Genomic DNA, 27,156 nt, shown 5'->3' on the forward strand with positions numbered 1-27,156 from the left:
CTTAAAGTTGCCAAGGTTGAGAACCCCTGGACTAGGACTAGGAGAGCTCGACGGCTCCACATTTCCTTCCTGGCCGCTCTTCTACAAGAGCAGACAAGAATCGCTCCGAAAACCGATCCCAGCCCTGGAGAAAAGCGGCGGATCCAACGATTTTCAATCCTGGATCCCAAATCAGGCGAGGCGGAAAGATTCCCCCAGCAGCGGATCCAACCACACCCTCCCACTCTGGCCTTGCCGAGCGCTGCCGCCCCGCAGGGAGGGCTTTGCAAGGAAAGGCCCAAAGAGCCGAGAGTTTGCAGTGTCTGCTCCGGGCAGAGATCTAAGATGAAAATCAAACCCCCGCCGCCTCCCCCCACGTTTCGCGCCCAGCGATCCCACATGTGTGGCGGGGTTGGGGGGTGGGGACCCTCAGCCTGTAGGAGAGCGGCGGCGGCAACGTCGGTTGGTTCCCCAGCAAGCCGCTGGTGGCTGTCCCGGCCGGCGGGCCTGAGACATTGCCCTTTTAAGGGGTAGCTTGAAACCGCGCCTGGGCTCCATGTTTGTATCAGAACCCGTGAAGAGGGAACTCCATGTTGTAACAAAGTTTCCTTCGCCGCCGTCTTTTTTTTTTCTCCCCCTCCCCCTTTTTGTTTTTGTTTTGTTTTTCCCTTTCCCCGTCTCCCCCCCGCCCCTCCCCCCCCCTCTCGTTCCCCCTCTTCCGTTTTCTTCCCTTTTATTTATTCTTTTTTTTTCCCTTCCTTTTTTCCCCGTTCCGTTCCGCTGCTGCTGGTGGGTGGGTTTTTGGTTGTTTTTTTTTATAAAAAAAAAAAAGCAACCGGGGGGGAGGAAAAAAAAAAAATCGGTGTGAAGTCCCGGAAAAACCCCCGAAGCGGCGGCGGCGGCGGTGGCGAGACGATCGGAGGCAGGAGGAGAGCGCTCTGCACGTCTGGTCTAATGGACAGCGGACCCATTATCACCCAGGTTAGCAAGGAAGAGGTGAACAGTCCTCTGCAGGAGAAAGGTAAGCATTCTTAACAACAACCCCCCCCCTCCTCCTCCTCCTCCCACGCGGATGCTTTGGGGACCGCGTCTGCCTGCCTGCCTGCCTTCCTCGGGGGAAATGCTTTTTTTTGGGGGGGGGGGAAGAGTCTCGCTCCCTCCCCCTCTCTACAGGTCGCCCAAAGCGGAGCCGCAGAAGCCCGGCGGCCCTCTCGGGTTTGACAGATCGCCTTCGCCCCTCGGAGAGGAGAAGCGCTCGGTCGCCCTGCCCGCCTTCGGTGGCCAACGGCTCGAACCGGGGAGGGGCGCTTGCAGACTTTCCCCAAAAGGGCCTCCGGAGTCACTCCGATTTGAGATCCCGGGGGGGCAAAGCCGAAGCGGGGTGCGGGGGGGGGGAGTGGAGCGGAGCGGCGGTCGGAATGTCTTCACACGTGCGTTTCTTCTGGGCTTGAAGATGCTCCCCGACCCGCGTCCCGCGAATTCCAGCCGTTCCCCAACGCGGGCGCTGGTGGCGGGGCAGAGCCGTCTTCAACCCGGAGCCCGCGGGATGTCACACTGTTGTTGCATTCCGGGCGCCCGTGAGTGTGGGTAAGGGCGGTGGGAGCTGCAGCCTCGCGCGTCCAGAGGAGGCAAAGTTGGGGGGGGGGGGATAATGGGGGGGACCCATCCCGTCCTGGATGCCAGGGCCTCGCCAGACATCAGCGCAATCGCTTTGCACACGTGCGTGCATTTTCTCCGGGAATGGTTGCAAAGTCCGCGCACGCTTTCGAAACCTAACAACGGTCGCTTCTGTCGGGATCTGCCAAAAAGGCCTCTTTTTACCATAGCAGATCCTTTGGAAGGAGTGGGGATAGGGGGATAGGTGAAGGGCCTACATTTTCCTTGGGTGCGTATCTAGGGCCTTTGGGTGCCTCTGCTGCCCCCACCCCAACTCCTCTGCGCCGAATATTATGGCAGAGGCTGTACAGTATTAGACCAGCAACAGGTTTTATTCAGAGCGTTCAGACAACCTGCCTTTCTCAACCTGGTCGGTTCCAGGGATCGGATTACAATTTCCATGTTCTTGGCAGAATGGGAGTTGTAGTCTGAGCCCTCTGGAGTGTGCAAGAGTGAAACTTAGTGCAAAGGGCATCCTGTTGCCTGTCCTCCCCCCTCCCCCTCTAATATCCTGGATGCCTCTCCCTGTCCAACTGCCTGTCAGTCATTGTTTTTCCGGAGAGTGAGAACTGGCCAACTGNTTGTTTTTGTTTTGTTTTTCCCTTTCCCCGTCTCCCCCCCGCCCCCCCCCCCCCCTCCCGTTCCCCCCCTTCCGCTTTCCCCCCCTTTATTTATTCTTTTTTTTTTTCCTTCCTTTTTTCCCCGTTCCGTTCCGCTGCTGCTGGTGGGTGGTTTTTTTTTTGGTTTTTTTTATAAAAAAAAAAAGCAACCGGGGGGGAGGAAAAAAAAAAAAATCGGTGTGAAGTCCCGGAAAAATCCCCGAAGCGGCGGCGGCGGCGGCGGAGAGACGATCGGAGGCAGGAGGAGAGCGCTCTGCACGTCTGGTCTAATGGACAGCGGACCCATTATCACCCAGGTTAGCAAGGAAGAGGTGACCAGTCCTCTGCAGGAGAAAGGTAAGCATTCTTAACAACACCCCCCCCCCTCCTCCTCCTCCTCCCACGCGGATGCTTTGGGGACCGCGTCTGCCTGCCTGCCTGCCTTCCTCGGGGGAAATGCTTTGGGGGGGGGAAGAGTCTCGCTCCTTCCCCCTCTCTACAGGTCGCCCAAAGCGGAGCTGCAGAAGCCCGGCGGCCCTCTCGGGTTTGACAGATCGCCTTCGCCCCTCGGAGAGGAGAAGCGCTCGGTCGCCCTGCCCGCCTTCGGTGGCCAACGGCTCGAACCGGGGAGGGGCGCTTGCAGACTTTCCCCAAAAGGGCCTCCGGAGTCACTCCGATTTGAGATCCCGGGGGGGGCAAAGCCGAAGCGGGGTGCGGGGGGGGAGGGAGTGAAGCGGCGGTCGGAATGTCTTAACACGTGCGTTTCTTCTGGGCTTGAAGATGCTCCCCGACCCGCGTCCCGCGAATTCCAGCCGTTCCCCAACGCGGGCGCTGGTGGCGGGGCAGAGCCGTCTTCAACCCGGAGCCCGCGGGATGTCACACTGTTGTTGCATTCCGGGCGCCCGTGAGTGTGGGTAAGGGCGGTGGGAGCTGCAGCCTCGCGCATCCAGAGGAGGCAAAGTTGGGGGGGGGATAATGGGGGGGACCCATCCCGTCCTGGATGCCAGGGCCTCGCCAGACATCAGCGCAATCGCTTTGCACACGTGCGTGTATTTTCTCCGGGAATGGTTGCAAAGTCCGCGCACGCTTTCGAAACCTAACAACGGTCGCTTCTGTCGGGATCTGTCGGGATCTGCCAAAAAGGCCTCTTTTTACCATAGCAGATCCTTTGGAAGGAGTGGGGAATAGGTGAAGGGCCTACATTTTCCTTGGGTGCGTATCTAGGGCCTTTGGGTGCCTCTGCTGCCCCCACCCCAACTCCTCTGCGCCGAATATTATGGCAGAGGCTGTACAGTATTAGACCAGCAACAGGTTTTATTCAGAGCGTTCAGACAACCTGCCTTTCTCAACCTGGTCGGTTCCAAGGATCGGATTACAATTTCCATGTTCTTGGCAGAATGGGAGTTGTAGTCTGAGCCCTCTGGAGTGTGCAAGAGTGAAACTTAGTGCAAAGGGCATCCTGTTGCCTGTCCTCCCCCCTCCCCCTCTAATATCCTGGATGCCTCTCCCTGTCCAACTGCCTGTCAGTCATTGTTTTTCCGGAGAGTGAGAACTGGCCAACTGGGCCGTTCATTTGCAAGGGAGCTACCTTTTTCCAGATGTTTCCAGCTGTGGGTTTCGCTGTTGCTGCTTTGGAGGGATGGAAAGTAAGGACTGGAGGGTGGAGATTGGCTTTTTTAAATTGGGGATGGACAAAATCTCCTAGCAGAGACTGGACGCTGCACTCCAGCCAGTTTTGTGCCAGGTATTAGTAAATCAACCATAAGGCTCCTCTGTTGGGGAGAAGCCAGAGTTGCTGAATGGGGTGTTTTTACTGATGTCTCAGGATTGATCTCTTAATTTGCAGGAATCCAGAGTCTCCCTGAGTGGTAGGAAGAGCGGCATTTTCTCAATCTTTTGACATATTGTCTCCCACCCATTTTTTTCTTCCAACATGGCCCATTTGTACCACCTAGAAAGGAGCCACTCTGATGTTATGGGAGAAACGTGCAATTGCTTTTGACCTCATTTTGAATAGTGAACACAGTTATACCAATGGCAGTCTTAACAACAACAACAACAACAACAACAACAAGAGGGGAGTGGGGAGAGAGAGTGACCTGTGTCTTTACGACTCTTCTAGACTTCCTCTACCACTTCCTGGTGAACATGGAGGAAGGAGCTGGTTAGCAAGGTTAGGAAATCTGAGGCTGCCTCCCTTTAAGACATTCAGGCCTCTTTCCCATCAGATGCTATAACAGTGAGGAAAAAAGGGAGGCTGGTTCTTCACTGCTGGGCAGACTGGACTTGTGAATGGAGGCATCCCTGGTCATTTGCAACAATCTGAGGAAAGATAGTTGTTCAGTTCTTCCCTCTCTGATTTCCACCATTTGAGCCCGGATGTGTCAGGCCAATAAAGATGGAGGGTGCAGAACCAGAAAGGAAGATGGGAGAAATGGAAAATGGGATTCCTTCTGACCACAGAAACCAGTTTGAGGAAGCCATGGTTGAGGGAGGGCAGTGGCTCCCAACCTTTTCTATACCCCGCGCCCCTAAAACGCTTCTGATATATTCTCGCACCCCTTACAAAAGTTCAAAATAACAGCAACGAATTATGCATATAATTTTGAAAACCCAAGCTTTCGCACCCCCTGGAATATCATCTTGCACCCCCAGGGGGTGCGAGCACCCCTGGTTGGGAACTCCTGAGCTAGGGAGACCACAGGGGTCTTGGAAGAGGGTGGCACGTTTTCTTAATATATGCCTTAAGAAGAATCATATTCACTGGAATATGGTACTGTAATGCTTGGTAGAACTGCAATTCAAGATTGGAGTCTAGGAGACAGTATCAGAATCATTGTAAGCAGTGAACAGAGAGGTTTGCACCAATTCTACTCTATCAGTTAAAGAAATCCCACCAGTCTACCTGAAAGTAGACATTTGTTATACATCTGAGTGAGCAAACCTAGCTGAAGGCTTATTGGGTTGCCAAATATGACCAGCAGGCTCTCTGCCTTCAGATGTTCCATGTAGAATAAGACCTTGTAATGATTTGGGGCAATTGAAGAGGACCACCAAGAAGCTGCCTTATGTTGTACTGAGTTATCGCAGAAGGAATATTGTCTACAATGTTGTTAATGGAGTCTCAGGCATCCTGCCTGAGGTCCTAGGTGTTCATCCTTGGAACCATAGAGGTGGTGGAGGGGTGTGTGTGTCCAAGGTCTTTATCCCATGCCATGGAAGAGGCTTGGAACAAAAATAAAACAGTAAGCTAGAAAAGGCAAAAGTACAGGCAGAAAATAACCTGCAGGGATGCAGAAACCTCTCAAGTTAAGTTTTAACCATTGCCAATTATGTATGTATGTATTTATTTATTTATTTGTTTATTTATTTACACTACCTATCTTACCTAAGTGACTCTGGGCAGTTTACAGATAATCCTCGACTTAACAACCATTCATTTAGTGACCGTTCAAAGTTACAACGGCACTTAAAAATGTGAATCGTGACCGATTTTCAGACTTACTTGCCACCATTGGGGCATCCTCATGGTCACAGGATCAAAATTAAGACACTTGGCAACTGGCATGTATTTATGACGGTTGCAGTGTCTCCCGGGGCCACGTGATCCCCTTTTGCAGCCTTCTGACAAGCAAAGTCAAAGTAAACCAGTTAACAACCTGGTTACTAACTTAACAGCTGCAGTGATCCCCTTAACAGCTCTGACAAGAAAGATTGTAAAATGAGGCAAAACTCACTTAACAATTGTCTTGCTTAGTAATGGAAATTTTGGGGGAAGGAATCAACAACTTTTAGTGACTGGTGATTCCCATGTTGGAGTGCTGGGACAGAATTCATACATAATAGTAACTGGGCTCCTTAGTGAGCTTGGTTGTTTGACTTATAATATCAAGTCAAACCATTTTAGCCAGGGTTTTTTTTTTCATAATGCTGAACCTTTATGGTTGAGTTTGCAGATCACCCTAGGCCAGAAATAAGTGAATTGCATAATGGTTTATTGCTGTGTGTCCATCAGGAGCACTTGGATGGCACTAGATGGGAAAATGTGGCAAACACCTTAGTCCAGGGGTAGGCAACCTTGGCTCTTTTATGACTCGTGGACTTCAACTCTCAGAATTCCTGAGCCAGCATAGCTGGCTCAGGAATTCTGGGAGTTGAAGTCCACGAGTCATAAAAGAGCCAAGGTTGCCTACCCCTGCCTTAGTCCATTTCTCTTCTCTTCTAATACTTTCCTGAAATAGGCCTGCAGTTCTGTTTTTAATAAGAGAAATGTGAATGGAATGTATCCAGGCTGCTTTGAGGAGGTAGGTGTTGAATAGAAGTTCATCTGCTTAAATACTGTTTCCTCTGAAAATTGTCCTAAGCATGCAAAGCCCAATCTAAAAGTTTTATTTCATTCTTCACAATACTTTATGGATTTTAGTGAGAAAAGGCTCATGTTTAAAACTCCCATTTAGTTCCTATCTCATCTCTTTTGACAGGATAACTATATCAGGGTAAAAAGAAATCAATTTCTAGCTCCCTTTCTCTATTTTGAAAGGTACTTAATCATTCTTCTCAAGCCTGTTGTGATAATTCCTGCTAGAAGTTGAACACATTCAATTCCCTTGGAATTTCACTGTGGAGAGAATTTATAAGCTCTTCGATAGTAAAATTTTAATAGTTCTTCATCCTCTCACCGTATCTTATCCAGCTCCCAAACGTTTTATGCTATAATTAGAATTTAGATATAATTATTTTTGTTTATTTTTATTCCATTGTTATTTTGATTAATAACTCTAGGCAGCACACATACCTAATTACTCCTTCTTCCTTCTCTTTTCCTCACAATAACAGCCCAGCAAGGTGGGATGGGCAGAGGGAGAGTGGCTGGCCCAAAGATTCTATCATATTTATAATTTATAACGATTATGCTAAGTTTATAATTTAATTTATAATTACCACTTATCATCTATATAAGTAAAAATGTAAAATGTTCGTTTGTTCAAAATCTTAAATCTCCAAAAGTTCTTCACCGATTGCTTTGAAAATTTGACACAACGTTGCATTAGAATACGCGCGTGTTTTTATGTACCTACTATTATATAGATGTCACACCTGTGACGGGTAAAAACATGCTTTTTTTGAAAAACAGCACCATCTGTTGGACGTAAAAGCAACACACGCTTTTACCAGACTGAGCCACAGCAACGCGTGGCTGGGTACAGCTAGTTTATAATAAAAAAATATTTTATTCTGCTATTTTATACAGTTGCATACAGTACTGCAAAAGGCTCAACCTGAGGCTGAGCTCTGAATCAGGGAAGTCTCTGATTCAAATGACATAATGTCAAGACTGCTAACATCGGATGTTCTTGCTTGCCATATATGAAGAAGCAAACATGTTTTATTTAACCTGCATATCACTTCTAGAGTTAAAGTCAGACAATGTTAGAATAACCGGGTGGGAAAGTATGATAGTTAGCCACAACAATATTTCAGTACAGCATTGCCAAGGTCAGCTGTAACCAGAGGAGTTACAGGAGGGAACGTTCACACTTCAAACTAATTGGAGAACGTGATTGATGACTGTAAAATGAAGGACTGAGTTATGCTTTGTTACGGGTGGATTGGGGGTGGGAGGATTCAGTTTTTGGCTTCATTATATACGGGCTGAAGCTATGTAGCAATAAAAGGATTCTTTAAGATAAATAAAGCCTCAAATAAAGCCTCAAAGTTCTTTGGAAAGCTGCTTCTTTCGGAACCATGACACATAACTTCATCAGGAGCGCTTTCTCCTTGAACTCCCTTCTCTTAGTCATCCCATTTCCAATATGGACGGTTATAATAACAGTTTACCTCTCAGGAAAATTGCCAGGATAACAAATGCAAATGAAGCAACACTAGCCAATGCAAACGAAGTCATTTGTACAGGTGAATGTGCCACGCTAGTATAACTGACAATTGTATTACTTTAATAAATTAGAATAAAGGCAGGATACTGCAAACAGTTCTTCCTCTTTGTATGTTAACATTCTACAGAGAAATGTGTTGCTTGTCTTAAAAATATGATTGAAGGCCCCCCCCAAAAAAAGATCTCTCTACTTGTAGCAGGCCAATGCTATTGTGATGCAATTAAGAGTTATACCACTTAATTCTGCATCAAGCAGAGGCATAAAGCAAGACTCGTAGAAAAGCTGATTACAAAAACTGGTTTTATTTGTGCTGTTTTGTAAGAAATAGGAGATAAATGTCCCAGGCTTCTAAAATCTCCATAGGAAATCCCAAACTGCCTCTTCATAAACAGTAAATGAGTTTAAGGGGCAGCACAGCACAGCTCAGTCATGCATGCAGAGCTTTAGACTTTGACTTGGTTCAGTTGTAATTTGAATTTAGTTTGAGTTACAGAAGTCACAGCTGTTGTATATGCCTGACTCCCCAGCACACAGTTTGTGACCATCCCCCATCAAGATCGCCCCCCCCCCCGCAAAACTCAAGGACAAAATTACCATTTTTCAACAATTTTCAGTAAACTTTGGGGCACAGTTAAAGTGTGGTTGGGAATAACAACAGCACTAGCACTTCGACTTATATACTGCTTCATAGTGATCTGCAGTACTCTCCGGGTGGTTTACAGCCCCCAACAATCCTTATTTTACTGACCTCGGAAGGATGGAAGCCTGAGTGAACCTTGAGTTGGTCAGGATCAAACTTCATTCAGGCTGTTGGCAGAGTTAGCCTGCAATCCTGCAATTTAACCACTGCGCCATCATGGCATGGTGCAACAGGAGGCATAAAAGCCCTTGAAAAATAGTTCAAAAGTGTTCAACCGATTATATTGGGACTGAAATCTGTATCGGATGCTTGGCCCATTTTTATAGATTTGGGAGGAGGCTTTGCATGGGAATGAGAGTTTATTGCTCCACTAAAGTTAAATGGACATTTGTCCCCACCCCTTGCTGACCACCTCTGCCTTCTGAGAGGGTGTGAGGCTGGTCTGCAGAGCGGGGTCCTTCAGTCATGGCTCACCTGGCTTAAGGCTTGGAGAAGACTCATCCATTGTGTTATACGTAAATCAAACCACTATGGTTTATTCTGCGTGCAAAAATAAACCCTGGCTGTGTATTAAATGAGAATGTAGTCCTTATTCATAGTAAGGTAGGCCAGTATTATATCTTGCATATATTTGGGGTACAGAGGGAAACTTTAAGACTTTCAAGTCCCATAAGCCTTACCTAACATCCTTAGCAGTAAACTACAGTTCAAGTACATCTGGAAACAGCATGCTACCCTGCGCTGGCGTGAGTCCATTTAGTGACTTCATAGCTGAAGTAAGATTTCTTGGACATTCTAGCCACTGTATTCTCTCTCTTTCCTCCTTTAATTTATTGTTGATTTATTTGTTTTACAGGTTTTTTTTTTTTACAACCTGGCCCCTAATCCCAAAGCTCTTGGCAGTTTACGACAAAACATTAAAAATATTAAAAACAACAGCAATAAGAATAAATCCACCCCCAGCTCCCAGCCCCAAGATAGATGCCAATAATAACACTTAAGTAATCTTCAAGGCTTGGTGAAATAAAACTGTCTTCAGTGATCTTCTAAATGCAGTGAGAGAAAGAGTAAAAATGCGAGCAAAATCATTGTAGCAGCAGTCCTGGGAGAAAGGGAGCTGTTGGGAGTCGGGTAACACATATAATGAATAAATTAAATTAAAAGGACAGCTCCTATGTCAGTCTTACTGCAGCTCCTTCTATGTCTTGGTAGCTGAAGGGATCTGTTCAAAGCTTCTGTTTGAGGGCCGAAGCAGGTATGGATAATAGCCATGCAGAAGACCTGCAAAGTGCCTGGTGCAGCCAAAGCGTGAATCTCAGATTTAAATCTCTGCCCAGTACAAATATAAGAAGCCAGTATATATTCCTTTTGTTTCCATTCCATATAGAATACGGGGAGTAAATGAATACTAGCCTGCCTAGGAAGGCTGCTGTAAAGCTTACAGAAAACAACAATTGGAATAAAATGCACTATTTAAAGTAGCATGATTAATGTCAGTGAAATGTGATGGCCATGGAGTTAGAATCTGTCCCAAAGTTTATTGGATGACTTTAATCCATTGACTGGGTTGAAACATTATCCTAACAGTGTATTTAACCATGGTTTGTGAAATGAATCAGTGGCCTTATTCTACCCAGAGCATCCCAATGATGTAAACCATGGTTCATTCAGCACTATGCCTACATGCACACATTTGTGGTGAGCCAAAACCAATTACATCTTGTTATAAGTTGTGTATAAAATAGGAACCTAGGCACTGTTAATCAGTGCCACTAACTGCCTGATCATAATTTTCCTTGGTGATAGAAGCAGGAGAAGGACCAAGTGGGTTTTCTCTTGAAATTGGCTGTCATTTGTTGTGATGGGCGTATGCTGTGTTTGTTGAGAAATAACTGTGTGCCTTTTTGGAGCACTGCACCAGAGACTAAACTCCAGAAAGTCATGACTGAGGCCAGAATAGAATCTGGGTTCAATTTTGTCATGGTTAAACATAATCCAAATTAAATGTAGTTGATATGATTACATTCCAGTTATATGCTTAACAATTACAATTGGGTAAAAACATCTGGAGGTCTCTGGGGGTTATGATAAAGGGAGGGGGCACAGATTGGACATCTCTGCATTAAGAAAACAGCTGGAATCTTAACTTCATAACTTCTCTTTTTTTCACTCTATATTGATAATTGCAATAAACATGTAAGCATGCTTAATCAGACTTCTTGTGCAATGTTCTTAATTAGACAAATTCATGGAAGGCCATTAGTTCCATGCTGATAAATAATGGCTTAGTGTTAAGTCTGAATGTGGCCTTTGTCTCAAAAAAGACCTAAAACAGTTCTATTAAAAGGGTTTTCTAAGCTTAGGAGTGGGGACCACTGACTAACAGTTGCCAGGGAGAAAAGTGGTGTGATCAAAGTGCCCCACCTGTGGTTTGCTAGTTGGCTAATAGAGGTAATAAAGAAATGGTTGAATTGGACCATAAATCTAATTTGGGTAGTGAGATTTTTTTTATTATTATAATGCCTTCTTGCTAGCTTCAGGAAAGTAGCCTGCCAGGGATGGTTTATCTCCCCACCACTACCATTTTTGCAGTTCAAGATTTCATTAAGCCCCTGGTGTGCAGGGATGGTAAACTGTGGTTGATTGGCTTGATGGGTCAAAAGATGGCCAAGGCCTATTGCAGTGTGAAGTTGCGATGCTGTTCTTTTCTGAGCTCATTCCTGCTGGTTAGAATGTAGGCCTTGTGTTCTCTAACACAATCTCTGTGACCATCCCCTTTGCATGCCGTGCTCAATGAGTGCTTTCTCATTTGTATATTCATAACAGTGACACCGTTTGCCACTGTCATCATATGTAGGAGAAATCAGTGGAGTCCGTGGCTCTGCTTGTTTGGACTTTAGCCTTCCCAGTTAAATCTGGAGTAAAACTGAAGGAGAACTGCATGAGCCATTTTATTTATTAGTTGTTTTAAAGCATCTGTACTTTACTCTTTGCCCAGAAAAGCTCTAGTTGTTGCTAACAGATCAATGAAAGCAGAACAGCTTGTCCTAAAATTTTAATCAGTACAGACACAACACAGAATGTGAAAGAGAAGGGAAGGGAAGGGATGGAAACTATTTTAATATTGTTTTCCTTTCTTTTTTGCAATGACCTGCTGAAATACAGCAGGACACTTGATATTAATACAACAGTTGGAATAGAAATTATTCAGGTAGGGGAAATTACAGGGCTTTCTGCTGAGCAGAACTTAGAATGGCACAAGTTTCCTTTGCTGGGCCTGTTGTAAAGATGCCTGATTACTAAATGTAGCCATGACTAAGTGCCATTGGCAAAAGTCACTGTATTCTTGGAATGTTTTCTTCAAGCTACTTATGGTATTCCCCTTTGCAGGGATGAGAATCTATCTTCTATGATTAGTAACAACCTCCGAAATCAGGGGTTCAATATCATTCATTTACAGCAAGAACTCTCTTAATTTTGATCCCTATTTAATAATGGCAGGATTTGGGGGACACCTTAACATTTGGTATTGAATTCTTTTGGGGCATTCCATTGCCACATTTGCTATGGCTAATTTTAGGGTCCTGACCAACTCCTGGTTGAGCTGAAGTCCACAACTCTTAAAGCTGCCAAGTTTGGAGATCCCTGTACTAAGTGACACAGATAGGGAAAAAACCCCCAGAGACCTGGGAGTGCTCAAAATGAGCTGTGACACTTGAGAGTAATGTTAGTGCAACAATGTGCATTTAGTGAATCTGCACTGAACTTGCTTAGAACTGATAATATGAGCATTCGGATGTCCTTGGCTGGATCTAAAGAGATTAGAGTGGTGTCCCATTCACAAAAAAATGTCTTAATGGTGAATTCCTCAACCTCCATAGCTGGTTGAGGAATTCTGGGAGTTGAAGTCAACAGGTCTTAAAATTGCCAAGTTTGGAGACTTCTGTACTAGTGTACAGTGAGATTTTGTTTCTCATTTAAGCTGGGAAACCGGAATTGGGCTTTTGAGCACGATGGTTCTTGGCAAATGACAAATGTTTTAGTTTGTATTTTGACTCTGGTAATCTGTTCAGTATTCAATGCTTTGCCCCAGCAATTCTGTGTTTTGTATTCATGTTGAGCACCCCAGATCTCAAGTTTCTTTTTTAAAAGATTGAATGGCTGATGAATTGAGTCTGCTTTACTTGCAGTGCTGGTTTGACCCACCTTGAATTTTCTTGTCTTTACCTGATGAGGTGTGTGATTTTCTTCTTGTTACCCTCGTCAGTAAAAACAATAACCCAAGAATATTTCCAGCAGAGAACCGAATCAGAAAGAGTGGAGCCGAATAGGGATATTTTCCTCTTTGAGCATGTTTACAATGTGCAGCTGCCAGTCAAAGTGTAGGGTGTTCCTAAAACAGTCTGCTGAAGGTCTCTGGGGTGATTGGGGGGTTGCCACTGTGAGGAAGCAAATGGTTCTTGAAACTCAGGGCTCCTGGAAATTGAAAGCTTTTTGTGGTCTGAGAATGGCCTTGTTCTGTTTTCAACTAAGATCCGTTCTTCATAGTTACTGACTCATTAGGATCTGCTTTAGATTTCCTCTGCTCACAGTGACAGCAGCTTTATCGTAATGGCCCTAGATTATGGATGGGGAATTTGTGGTCCCGGGCTCACTTAAGCTACTTTGGATGACCCTCAGAGACTCCTCCAGACAGGATTGCTGAAAACTGTCAGCGTTTCTTCCCATGCTGATATGAGTCTGGAGTGTATGTATATCAGTGAGCCCTTAAAGTATGTATATCAGTGTTAATAAATGAAAAGGAAGCTTATCCTTACCCACGTGTGCAATGTGGAGCCACTCATACCGAGATTTTAAAGGGGCTCTTGACTATCAAAATTTTGCCTGCCTCCAAGAAAAAAAAAATAGAGAACAGGGTGGGTAACCTACAACCTATGTCAATGCCCTTCTCCAGTTACACTGCTGAAATTAAGCAGCAAAGTACAGAAATTAGATCATTTGACTGTTTCTATAAAAATACCAAAGCAAAATACTCCAATAAGAGTGGTACGCCTATTTTAGTTTCAACTCCCCCTCAAAAAGGTAGAAAAAAGGAGATATTTGCAGCATCTTTCCGAGGTCACCACACTTTGCCTTCAGAAGCTCAATATTGTGTATTTACTGTCTGTATCCTACCATTCATGTTGAGCAATTTCCTTGTGGTTATCACATAGCTGGCTGAATAAAATATCTGATCCAGCAATTTATAACTCTTTGTTTTCATCATAGTTGGATATTCAAATTCATACTCGGGTTACATAGCTTCTGTTCTTCTTCAAGAAGATAGGCAGGAACCTACTGCAGTCAGGGCACCATGCTTATTATGCGTGCCTGTGAGAATGAACAAAAAGGAAAGACAACTGCAGACATGAAGTACAACTTTGTGTTTATTTTGCACTGAACACATTAGCTTCAAGTGAGAAGATGGCTTTGTATCAGTGCATGAATAAGAAGGAAGTCAAGCGCTAGGCATGTTTTTTGGACTACAATTCCCATCAGGCCCATAATACACAGCTAGAAGCAAAGGATTATGGGAATGTTAGTCAACGCCCTCTCGAGAACACCAAACTGCCTTCTTCTATAGTAGATAAAGCCATGGAGAAGCTATTCCTTGTTAAGATGAAATTTTCATGTTTGAGAATAGCATGCCACACATTATGACTGATAGATCAACTGTAAGAAGGGCCATTTTTTTACTTAACTGCCAAAAGATCTACCTGTGGGTCTGACCTAAACATTTTCTCTATAGGATCCCCTTTGGCATTAGGTTTGGCTGCAGGAAGGCTGGACTAGGCAGGTGGACAATAAGACTGCAATCCTAGACACACTTGCCTGGGAAGATCACATTGAACTTCAGAGAGGCCATGCATGCAGAGGGCGTTTCTGATTGCAAAGTGAGACAGGCAAGGGAATACTGAACAAAGAGAAGATCTTTCCTCTTCCCCATGAGACAGGGGTGAGCAACACTAAGCGGTTTCAGAGGCCCATTTATTTATTTAGCATATGACAAAAATGTTAAAAACCACATCACAATTACATTCTGAAGGAGCAAATACGAAGCTATTTAGTCTACTTACAAATTCAGAGGTAGACTATATAGTCAGTACATGATGGCGTTGCATGCAGAAAGTCTCTTGTCTCCAAAGTTCGACATGTTGTATAACAGTGCCCTCGGAGCACATATCCGGAGGCCCAAACGTCACAGGATAATAATGCAAAGTGGGTATGGCCAAGTTACACATTTGGGCAGAGCAAGGACTTTCCCCTCCCCCTGAGTGTTTGCAGAGCATGGTAGTGGTGATAGTGGGTACAGCCTTCATGTGTGTTTTGGCCTCAGAGTGGCAGGATACAGCACCGTTGGCTTTTGGCAGCTGTACCACTGACATTTTGAGATAGGATTAAGTGTGTGTGTGTGTGTGTGTGTGTGTGAGAGAGAGAGAGAGAGAGAGAGAGAGAGAGAGACTTCAGGTACCACATGTGGTCCTGGCACCTCTCTTGCTCTAAATAAGTTCTGCTTATGTTTGAGCCTTGTCCCGCTCATTTTAAAAATAAACAGGGTGGAGCTCTTTTGCAAGTGCTACTTGGGGTCTCATAAAAGCAACATCCTTCTACCACAGAGCTTCTATCTCTGGGTACGGTTAGGACAAAAGAAGTCTGTTGGACTTAGATAAACTTGCAACAAAGTGAGCTTAAAAACCCAAAATAGATCTTGGTAGGGGGTTACTGGGAGTGAAAGTGCTACTTCCTTGCTAGCTGGGCTTTCTGCTGTATGTTCTTCTGACCTGGTCCAGGGCGTCTCCGAGTGAAGACAATCTCATGATTTGGGACTGGATTAGAGAGCAGGCGCCAGGGATAGAATAGCAAAGAGATGAGATGGGAAAGTGAATCTTAACTTAAAACTTGGGAGATGGTGCATGATTAAAACTGGCCCAGGGTTTTTCTAGTGTTGACATCCTTGTGATGACTAAGGAAAATGTGAAAGGGGTGGGGGTGGGGGAACATATATTTGCCATTTCTGTAAAGCAGGTGTACATTTTTGTGTGGAACTTAGGAAGAGGAGATGATGTTTTCTTTTCCTTCTTGCAAAGTATGGATTCAGTGATCATGGTCAGAAAATCAGAAATATTAACAAAATATCTTAATATTGAAAACTCCTTTGAACAGCTAAAATCGGGTTCCTTCAACCTGATCTCCTCTCACTTCAGCAGAGCCCTGTATTGGCTAATCTCTCTCCCTTCCATAATTAGGCCTACTACTTGTGTGCTCCTTTCCTCTCCCCCCCCCCCCAGTTTAATCATACCCACATATCCACTTGGTCTGGCACATTTCCATTTTGGGGGAAAGCTCCATATCTCCATTGAGGATCCAACCTGCTTGATTTCTCCACCAATCTCCTACAAGCTGGTTCTGTTCAGATGCATGAGTTTTTAACTGCCACCCCACCCCCACGTTCCCTGATCAGATAGCCGTGTTGGCTGGAGGATAGTTGAGGTCCATCTGGAAAGTATCAGCTTGTGGGAAGTCTGACTTAAGAAAAGCTGCCCATCAGTCTTGTTTAAGGTCTCCTCGATCCACCTCTTTCTCAAGTGAACCAAACCTATTTTGCTTACGGAGCTGCATGCAGTTATTGGTTTATTTAGAAATCAATCCAAGCAAACATCCTGCTTAAAGCTTTTTTTTTAATCTTTTCTTCCTTGCAATGATAAATGCACCCACTCACAGAAAGATGATATTTTTCATTGGCAGGCTACATCTAGTGTTGAAGTAGTAACTTGAGAATATGAATGTATGAATCAATATGCATCCAGGCTAAAACCAGCCAAGTGGGATGTTAGGTAGAAAATTATTGGTCTACAGTATTCACTTAAATATAGTATAATGATTTCCCCCCCTCCCTCCCTCTGAGCCTCCTTCTCAGAAGTAAACTTATTTTGACCATAGGCATTCATGCACAATATGGTTCTATGGCAAATGTGAGATTACATGTTCAAAATATGAGTATGTGAAGAGAAGGGAAAGCTACTGTACTGATAAAGTAAATCCTGTTATAAGAGCTGCCTAAGTAGATGTTGATATTTTGCAAGATAATAATACGATGCACCTCATGTATACACATACTGCATTTGGGTATGGAACTTTCCAGTCTTGCAGTGGGTCAACGATACTTTAAAGAAAGGAAGCTTGAACAGGAAGAAGATAGATGCTTGGTAAGGCTTTCATTTTGGGCAGGGGTTGAGTAGAATACCTCTCCTTAGGGCCAGCCTACTGTTAGGTAGAGTGAGACAGGTGCTTCAGGCAACAGATGCCGGAAGACAGTAGAAAAGTGTTGGGATTGAGAGCTGTGTATCACACAGCCTTGTGTTCCTGAGCCAGCCCGTGGTCTTCAGATGGAAGAAGAGATGTTCTCCTATCTCTGGGTTGAAGGAGAGAGAATTCTTACTGCAGTCCACTTGACTTGTACACATGGAATGGGAGGGATGCTCCTTATTCTTGTTTTAGACAGTAAAGTATCTTTGACAGGACAGCTGTGCAGTTTCATTTCCACTTGCTTGTCTTTTCTGGCCACCGACACCCCCCCCCAACCCTGCAGGTGTTCAGAACCAATCATCTTCCAAGAAACCCAGGAATCGCAGCATCTTCCAATCACTTTTTTGCTGCCTTTGCCATGACAACTCAGAGCCTATCCCTGTCAACAACAACGCCCCGCTGCTGGTGGAAGAAAACGGTTCAGTGACCAAGGTATATTTCACTGTCTCTTTGATTCCTGGTTTTTTGGCCATCAAGGATCTTGCCTTACAGGATGTAACCAGTCTCTTTGATGCTTCTGAGTACAACAAATCCATTTGTTAAAAGGAACTCTTGAACGGTCTACCCCAACCTATGATTTTCCAGATATGTGGAATTAAAACACTTTTCTCCCAGCAAGCAAAATAAATGATCGTGTATCATTGGGACTGATGGGTATTGTAGTCCAAACCATCCAATAAATGCTATACTGGGAAAGGATACATTGGTTTTAAGAAAAGGGCTGTTGCCCACTTCCTTACTTCAGTTCATGATATTTCTACCCATTGAGAATCCTCAGGCCACGTTTAGCTTCAGGTAAAATTCCTGAGCGTGATCAAGTGATAACACTGTAAACTTCAAAATAGTAAAACCCTAGGCCAGGGGTCTTCAAACTTGGCCCTTTTATGACTTGTGGACTTCAGCTCCCAGAATTCCTCAACCAGCGTGCCTGGCTGAGGAATTCTGGGAGTTGAAGTCCACAAGTCATAAAAGGGCCAAGTTTGAAGACCCCTGCTCTAGCCTCTAGGTTAGAGAAGGTGTACAAACTTTAATGGGTGTTGTCATTAAGCCCTGGGAACCAAAAAAAAAACAGTTTGAGAAATTAGAAGGCCCATTGTAGACCATTCACTATGCATTAGTCATCCTCTGCAATGCTTGAATGCTTGAATTGCTTTCTTGTACTTGGATAAGGAGAGTTAGTTTCTTGTACTTGGATAAGGAGAGTTAGTTACATTCCACATACCGGTAGATGGCATGTCTGCCATGCAACCCAGAGGTTGGAAAGAGATCTTTAAAATGCATTTGGCTGCAGGTCTTGACACATGATCCCTTGTTGCTTAACTGCCAATAGATAATGACAGGTGACAAGCTTGAGGGGATGGGCAGGAAGAGTCATGGCTCTCTTGCCCAACATTTCTCTCATGTCGAAGGTGCAAGATGGCAACCTAGAGAGAGATTGGGTTTCATCTATATTTGAAACAACACTCCGTAGTAGACCAAGTACCCAATTGGTGTTTGCACTGGACTATACAAAAATCAAACATTAGCAACTTAAGCTATCCATCCACTAATTTCAAGAAAAAGGTTAGGGCCTTATTAAGAGCCTTCTATATTTCTGGCATTCCCTCAAGATTTATAGCTTGTTGCTCATGGGGACTGGGCTGGCAGAACATTAACACGCCCTCCAACTGATAGAGATTTTTTAAAAAATGACTAAGTATGGTGCTAATATATGAAAATCCTAGTTGATTTTGAGAGATCTTGAGAGCCTTTAATTATTCAGAGCTGCTGAACTACCAACTCCTTTTAAATTGCTACCCCAAGTTGATTCACTTTTAGAATAGATCACCTGAGCCTTGATATATTAGCGCCCTCTATTGCCCAATTGTATAAATGCTTAGGGTTGGCTTCAGGACTTCTTCCTCCTGCAAGTATAAAGCATCCCGCTGCACCTACTTCATCTTCCTAGCCTATATTGTATAGCTATGGAATCATGGAATAGGGAATAGGTTTATAATGAATGGAGAGATAGATAGACAGACAGATAGACAGATAGATACAGTAGATATTCATTCTTGTTCTACAGAGGACTGAGATAGAGATCTTGATACCTGCCAAATATTCCTTGATGATAATATGGGGAAGCAAACTAAAAGGAGACAGCATCCACTCTTCACAAAACATAGGAAGGAGAATCTCTGATTTTAGCACATTCATGCTGTTTACGGGTTAATTACCATTGCCCCCTTACGCTAGTTGTTAGAGATTGAAGTTCCTTGCTTCTATATCTCTTTTAATCCAAATGCATATGTCTCTCTATCTTTCTCACTCTACAGACCACAGTCAAATACCTGTTGCCTGAACTCAAACTGCAAGATGCCAGTAAAATCTGTGTGGTGATTGACTTGGATGAGACCTTAGTACATAGTTCTTTTAAGGTCAGTTCTTACATTTCTACTACTACTACTACTACTACTACTACTACTACTACTACTACTACTACTACTTCTTCTTCTTCTTCTTCCTCTTCCTCTTCCTCTTCCTCTTCCTCTTCCTCTTCCTCTTCCTCTCCCCTTTTTGATGAGTAGTGAGGCTATTTGCTGATTTTCATTCCAGGCTATAACAGCTATATTTCATTTCAGGCTATAACAGCTATATTTTTTAAACTTTCTTCATTAGAGCAGCCTTCCCCAAACTTAGTCCCTCTACTGAAACGAATGAAGGAAGGAGATATACGACTTATTTGTTGACAGAGCAAAATGTGAAGCCAATCTTGTTTCAGAAACCTAGGAAGTGTTTTCAACATAACTTTTTCAAAACCCGGGAGATGGGTAGTGGAAAGAAGTCTTTTAGAAGTTGTGGTTCACCTTGTGCTTCCTTCCTCCTCTCTAGCCAGTGAACAATGCAGATTTCATCATCCCAGTGGAGATTGACGGGGTCATGCACCAGGTATGGAATCTATGCTGGAAAATGAGACAAGAGAGATTGCGGTCAGTCTGGATGCACCTCATGTGACAGACAAATTTCACATTAAATCTGAATTGGTAATGGTTGCTATGGGATACCCCTTAACAGTAGCATGAGGGGAAAGGTCCATCTGGTAGTACAGCATCTATTTCCATGAGAAGATCTTCCATTCAATCCCAGCATGTCCTTATAGATTAAGAAAATACATTTGATCATTAGACCATGTGAACCCAATGGTTTGATTCAACAGAAGGAAATCTCCTCTATACTCCTAAAGCTGTGATGGAGCTGAGATTGAAACCCAATAGCCGTATATATATATATTGTGATTGCTATTCCCATTTACAAAGGCTGTGGCTAGGTTCAAGTAATCCAGGATAGGCTGTAGGTACTGCAATCAGCCTGTTCTCGATTACTTGGCCTTGGAGGCAGCCAGCAGCATCAATCACAGTGGACTTGACAGTTATACGTGCTCACATTCAAAGAGGAATCAACAGCTCGGCATGCTTTGAATAGTTCTCAGATGAGATTGCCCAGTTACATCATTCCATACTTTGGAGTTTGAACCATTTCAGATGACTGTTGTGTACTGCATGTTGAAATGTGGGGATCTTCTTGCTTTGGTTCTTTGTGCAAAGGGTGGAAGCTGTCTTTTCCCGGCCTTTCTTGAATTGTGGAGGATCTTCAACGAGGAGGACACCTTGATCTCTGTCTCTGTGCTTGGTAAAATTCAATAAGTAAAGCAGAGCAAGTGCCAGAGAAGAACCATATCTAGAAGTAACTTGGCTTCATAGGTCAGTTAGGGGCTTTGAGGTTGGGACTATCTGTCTTCAGTGTTCTGCAGGGTACCAGCCCTTTGAGGTAGACCAGGCCTGAACGCCAAAGTCACGAATGATAAAATGAACTTTTATTATAGGGTCACAGTAGCAGAATCTTGCAACTCTGAATGTGCCTCTTCCCTCCCCCCCCCTTTATCCTAAAGAGACTTAGGGAGGGTCCAGTCTGAGATGCTTTCTCAAATTCCATGCTGCGGTCTTAAGATTTCTCTTATTCGACCACTGCCTTGGCTGCAGTTCTTCCTCCTCTTCCTCAAGGTTATCCTCACAGCCAACTACACACATCCCCTCCACACGCCCACCGGTGCCTTTCTCACACTGTTTAACTTCTCTATGAAACTTTGGAGAGAGATCGTCTGTCAGTTTGCAGTGAGGGGTCACCAGCATCCTAACGATGCTCAACAGCACGCTGTCCTCTCTGCTGTGACAGAACTGCTGTGAAGCCCTAACTCAGTCTCGGGGGTTTGAGGATCTGGATGGTAGGAACAAGCTGAAACTAAATCCCAGCAAGCTGGAGGTTCTAAAGCAGTTTTGTGATTAGCTTTGGTTAGGATTGCCCTCCCCAACTTGAATAGGCCCTCCCCGGCCTTCTGCCGGATTGAGTATCAGCCCTTCAAAGAACGCCAGATCAGGAAACAAGACCCAGCACGATTCCTGGAACTCTGTTTTATTGTTATACTGCATAAGAACTGAATCTTCAAACCCTTCCCCCCTCTGCCCTCTCTTATACCAAATCAAGGTGAGTTTACTATGGGCCTGTTTCTCTGACTTTTCTCAAGCTGAGTGTCATTTACTGTCTTTTTAATCTGCTAAGGGATCTTGCGTTCTTTCGCCTTTGTTATCTCTGCCTTTCTCTACCCAGAGGTACTGCTTATCCAGGAGCAATCAGTTCCAGTGATAATTCTGAATATGATCCTGTAGAGCCCTATAGAAAATGTCTGTGACTTTGGTTCCTCCAGGACTCATGGCTCCTGCTGGAGGAGTGGGTAGAGGTCATGGCCAGGGGACTTTTATCCAGCTAGGCTGGTACATTTGCAATCTTTACCTGGCAGTCGTGACTCATGCTCTTCGCAAGATACTTTCAGAACACTGCAACAGGTTTTACATAGGACTGCTTTTGAAGACGGCTTGCAAAGTAGAGTTGATACTGATTCTTGTGGCCAGCCTGCCAACAAGGAGACATGCTACTGCAGTGTGCCACCAATCCTTTGATAGCTTTTGAGCCCAATTCAAAGATCTGCTTATAAGTTATAAAGTCCTGTAAGGAGCAGCTCCAGTTTGCTGAAGGGGCTGCCTCCTCCAATCGGCTTCTAGCCATTCTGTATGGAAGCCATTCTTTTAGGGGAGGAGATGCTTAGGATCCCCACCCCTTGTGAGGTAAGGGGGACATGAACTGAACTGAACTGAACTGAAACCATCTTCAGGGTGATCCCAATTCCCAGGAACACGTGGTTGCCGGACACGCACCAGTCTCTTGGTTGTTGCTTTTCCATAAGCTGTGGTGGCGCAATGGTTAGAATGCAGTACTGCAGGCTAATTCTGCTGCCTGCCGGCTGCTTGCAGTTCAGTTTGATTCTCAACGGCTCAAGGTTGACTCAGCCTTCCGTCCTTCCGAGGTTGGTAAACTGAGGACCCAGATTATTGGGGGCAATGTGCTGACTCTGTAAACTACTTAGAGAAGCACTGTGAAGGGGTATATTATAAGTCTAAATGCTATTGCTAAGTGCTATTAGGCAGGGGAAGCCATTTTGTTTGGGGGGAGATACTTGAATTTTAGTGATTCAACCATCTTGTGTAGTTGGATATTTTATTCTGATCAGGTTTTATTGCTTGGGCCAGTTTTGTGGCTGTTTTTGTATGCAGCGCTTTATTGAATTTTAGGGTATTCTATTCTATTGATGTTGTCATGGAAGAGGGGCAGTATATAAATATATATAATACATATATAAATAAATATCAGCATATTTTCTGGGCAACCAGTTTTGCTACCTAGTCTTCCGGTGGGCTTATTCTGATGCTCAGCATTGCCTTCTTTTAGACAGAAACTGGATCCATCGGTTTGTTGGCCAAGTAGATAGGACATGGAGCCCGCATCTTCTTCTTGTTCCATGATCCCCTTCCATGATTTCTCTTACCAGGTGTATGTACTGAAGCGACCCCATGTGGATGAGTTTCTGAGGCGGATGGGTGAGCTCTTTGAGTGTGTACTCTTCACTGCTAGCCTGGCAAAGGTACGATTCTCCTTCTTCTCCTATCATCCTGCTTTCTCATGAAGTAGTCAGGGTAATGGCCTCCAACTTGGGGAAACTTAGCCAACAGAAAGAGAGAAATTAAGAAGATGCTCATGGCAGCCTTTCTGTCCAGTTAACCTCCTGATCCATTCTAAACTCAAAATTAATCCAGAAATCCTGGCTCCCAGGATCCCTCTTACCTCTTGCAAGCTGTGGGAGAAAGCTATTCCCACTCATCTGAAGCAAGAGTCTGTGCTTTGGATTTCCTCTTCATCCCAGGATTTTTGTAAACATTTTGCTTGATGAAGAATTCTGAAAAATTCCAAAGCTGAGACATTCTTTTGTACCATTTTCCTTGATCCTAAAAAAAAAAAAAAAAAAAAGCCAATGCTCTACAAGTAGACTTTGACTTACAATCACAATTGTGGCCTGAATTGCTGTTGCTAAGCAAGGTATTTGTTAAGGGAATTGTATCTGATTTTATGAACTTTTTGCCGCAGTTGTTAAGTGAATCACGACAGTTATTATGTGAAATGTGGTCCTTGAGTGAATCTGGATCCCCCCCCCCCTTGACTTTGCTTGCCAGAAATCAGTTGAGAAGGTTGCAAATGATGATCACGTGACCCTGGGATGCTACAACAGTCGTAATTACATGATGGTTGCCAAACATCCAACGTTTGATCACGTGATAGTAGGGGTGCTGCAAAGGTCACAAATGCAAGGACCCATATTTTTTTTCCAGTTCCATTGTAATTTTGAAAGGTCACTAAATGGATGGTTATAAATCGAGGACTGCCTGTCCTATAGATGTTGGATTTTTCTTTTTATTATTATTATTATTATTATTATTATTATTATTATTATTATTATTATTATTATTATTATTATTATTATTATTATTATTATTATTATTTAAATTTCTACCCCGCCCTTCTCCCAGCGGACTCAGGGCGGCTTACAGCCATTTAAAACAGGTACATAATACAAAAGTACTAAATTTAAAATGTAATTAAAATAAAATATTAATTATTGGCCTTTTTGTTAAAATTATTTTAAAACCAAATTAAGATAACCCTTAGGCCAGACCTGCTAGCTTAAATAGCCATGTCTTGAGGGCGCGGCGGAAGGAGGGGAGATCCGGAATCACCCGGATCTCTTGATCTTTTGCAACGAAAAGGCAATCTGGATGACGTCATCAGAAGAAGTCTGCTTTAATTAACAATTAGTAGGAAAAGCCTCTGCTGGAGAAAAGAGTTTGCTAATCTTTATTTCCAATCTAGCCCTGTGGAATACAAAAGTTTCAGGATTTTGGCAGGAAATAAATAAAACAGGAATAAATTGTGTACCCTAATACTACACCCTCTCTTCCTATATAGAGCACCTGGAGAATCTAGTCCAGGGGTAGGCAACCTTGGCTCTTTTATGACTCGTGGACTTCAACTCCCAGAATGCCTGAGCCAGCCACGCTGGCTCAGGAATTCTGGGAGTTGAAGTCCACGAGTCATAAAAGAGCCAAGGTTGACTACCCCTGATCTAGTCAAACCAATTTCCTTTATCCCCTGTTGGTCCTCCAATTTTAGTATGCTGATCCTGTGGCTGATCTGCTGGACAAGTGGGGAGCCTTTCGCGCTCGCCTTTTTCGCGAGTCATGTGTCTTCCACCGGGGTAATTACGTCAAGGACCTCAGCCGCCTGGGACGCGATCTGACACGGATCATCATTGTAGACAATTCGCCAGCCTCCTATGTCTTCCACCCTGATAATGCTGTAAGTAGAGGGAGAGCTAGCAGCTTTCTAAATTGAGGGGTGGGCAACCATAACAATTTGGGAGCCCGTCTCTTGAACAGACCTGAAAATATATGCCTGAAGAAGAGGGCAAGGGGGGGATAGTTTTCTACTTGGTTCTTGGGCCCAAGAGGGTCCTTTTCTTAATACCATGCATCGTGCAGATGCTTTTTTTTTTGCAATTGGCAACTGAAAGCTAAATAGTAGAGCAATATCATATGCAATCCATAGCACGGTATAAAGAAGTGTGCTTACATAAAACAGCTGCTCCCGGTAGCCTTATTTTGATTACCGATAGCCACCGATGCAGTAACCCCTTCCCTCTTTTCACCCCTGGCAGGTGCCTGTGGCTTCATGGTTTGACAACATGGCTGACACGGAGCTCCTTGACCTGCTGCCTTTCTTTGAGAGACTCAGCAAAGTGGATGATGTATATACCGTGCTAAAGCAGCATCGGACTACTAGCTAGTGACCAATGGAGGGGGCAAGGCTTTGGGCAGGGGAAGTAGGAGGGGTAGGTATGCCCATTTTGGCTACTTCCTTCTGCTGAGCAGGATGACCTGTTCCCTCAGCCTCAACAAGCAACGCAGTGCCCAGGAAACCCTGCAGGAGGCAGCAGAGAGCAATTATTCCCATGAGGCACCAGAAGAAACTTCAGCATCTGAATGTGATCTTGAACCCCCACCCCCCAGAAAGGAAACCTCCTTGCTGCTATGGTTAACAGTTTCTCCCCTTGAATGATGGGTTGCAGAAACCAGAACCTCAGCCCTTTCTCTCCACACACAAACATCTAATGTGACCAAAGCTATGATCCAACTATGGTCCTTTCCCTTCTAATCAGAACAGTTCTCCGCTCATGTGCCGCCATCTTGGGGGAAGATACACAAGTCTCTTTCCCGGGTATTCACTGCCCTTCATTGTTGTATCAGTTCATAGATCTCCATTGTCCCAATTTCAGAAAAAAAAGTGATTTCTAAAATCGCTGATTGGCTAGGAGGAGCCCAGATTGAAATTATTCAAGAAAAGTGGAGAAGAAAAGCTAAAAAGAACCAGCAGAACTAAAGTGGCATGGATGGGGCAGGGATACAGAAAAGTGATAGACAGATGTGAGCAGAGGACTGCATTTTTTTTTTAAGGGGACTCAGCTTCATCCCTAAAGAAGAAGGGCTGTGGACTGTGTATAACTATTACACATAAGCTAACTCTTGGGACGAATAGTGAGGTCAGTTTTGTGTTTTGCTCCTCTTGGAAATATCTCCCCCTTCCCCTTGTGGGAAAATTCCTAAATTTCCAAACACAGTGAGGGGAGAAGAGAGAGATTGGAAGAATTCCCAGTTTTATTCATTCTCTCCCCCCCCCCCAAATTAGAGAAGGGCTGGAGATTTTTCGTAAGGAGGAGGAAAAAAAATCAGGTTTGCTTCTTCCCGCTGAGACATAGGGTGAACCAGCTTTACTAGCAAGGGGATAAGAGGAGTTGAAGCAGCCTCCAGCCTACAAGTCCCTCTTTTTTTTTAATCTCTGGAAATAGATCTCTCGGGCCACTTCTATGACTGGTCATGTTGGGGTAAGGTGGTTCATGATTTGCAGGAAAGACTGAGGTGGCATTGAAATGCAGAGAGGTGAAATATGTCTGACAAGAAAGAAAATTCTATGGGAAGGACAGAATGATGGAAGGGATCGATAGTTCTGTAATTAAGAGAGTCCAATATTGAAGAACAGAAGCTAGGAAACCATGGTTCCATACATTGCTGAAGAACATTCCTCGTTTCCTCTTATGATCATGATGAGGGAGGCACAAAGGGTCCTAAAGCAATAGCTGGAGAGCCAGAAGTTCCTCCCACAGCTTAGAGAAGTGATAAGTGATACTATCCTGCAGTATTTATGTTGAATGCTTTGGAATTGTCCTCTTTGCACCTTTTCCGTATTTTGTGTCAGCCCTGACTTCTTCCTCCTCCAGCCTTCGAGCCCCTCTTTGACACTATCCTCTCAGTGACAGGATACAACATCAGGCAGAATTAGACTAAACAGAGAGACAAGATGTGGGAGGTGTATTCCTTGACCGCTGTGTTTTTTGTCTTGCGCTACAGTTGGTGCCTTCAAATCCCACTGTCTTCCTAGAAATCTGTAACCTTTCTGGATTTGTGGAGTATGTGGGGGAAATTGTGCCTTTTAGAATCAATAGACTTGCTGATATAGCATGAGGAGGAGAAAGCAGAGTTAGTGTGCCAAAAGGAGGTGTCTCCAT

At 44.3% G+C, this 27,156-nt stretch overlaps 1 protein-coding gene across 1 annotated transcript; it reads left to right on the forward strand.

The window, feature by feature from the left end:
- The first annotated feature begins 910 nt into the window (after positions 1–910).
- Positions 911–25,872, forward strand: CTDSP1 (CTD small phosphatase 1). The gene is made up of 7 exons (XM_015820471.1): positions 911–1,000; positions 17,398–17,546; positions 19,430–19,531; positions 19,986–20,042; positions 23,035–23,127; positions 24,708–24,893; positions 25,252–25,872. Exons 1-7 carry the CDS (start codon positions 934–936, stop codon positions 25,378–25,380), a joined length of 783 nt encoding a protein of 260 aa, XP_015675957.1. The 5' UTR covers positions 911–933; the 3' UTR covers positions 25,381–25,872.
- The last annotated feature ends 1,284 nt before the right edge of the window (positions 25,873–27,156 follow it).

This window comes from Protobothrops mucrosquamatus, unplaced genomic scaffold (assembly GCF_001527695.2).
Source record: "Protobothrops mucrosquamatus isolate PMUCROS unplaced genomic scaffold, P.Mucros_1.0 scaffold1133, whole genome shotgun sequence".
NCBI lineage: Eukaryota > Metazoa > Chordata > Lepidosauria > Squamata > Viperidae > Protobothrops > Protobothrops mucrosquamatus.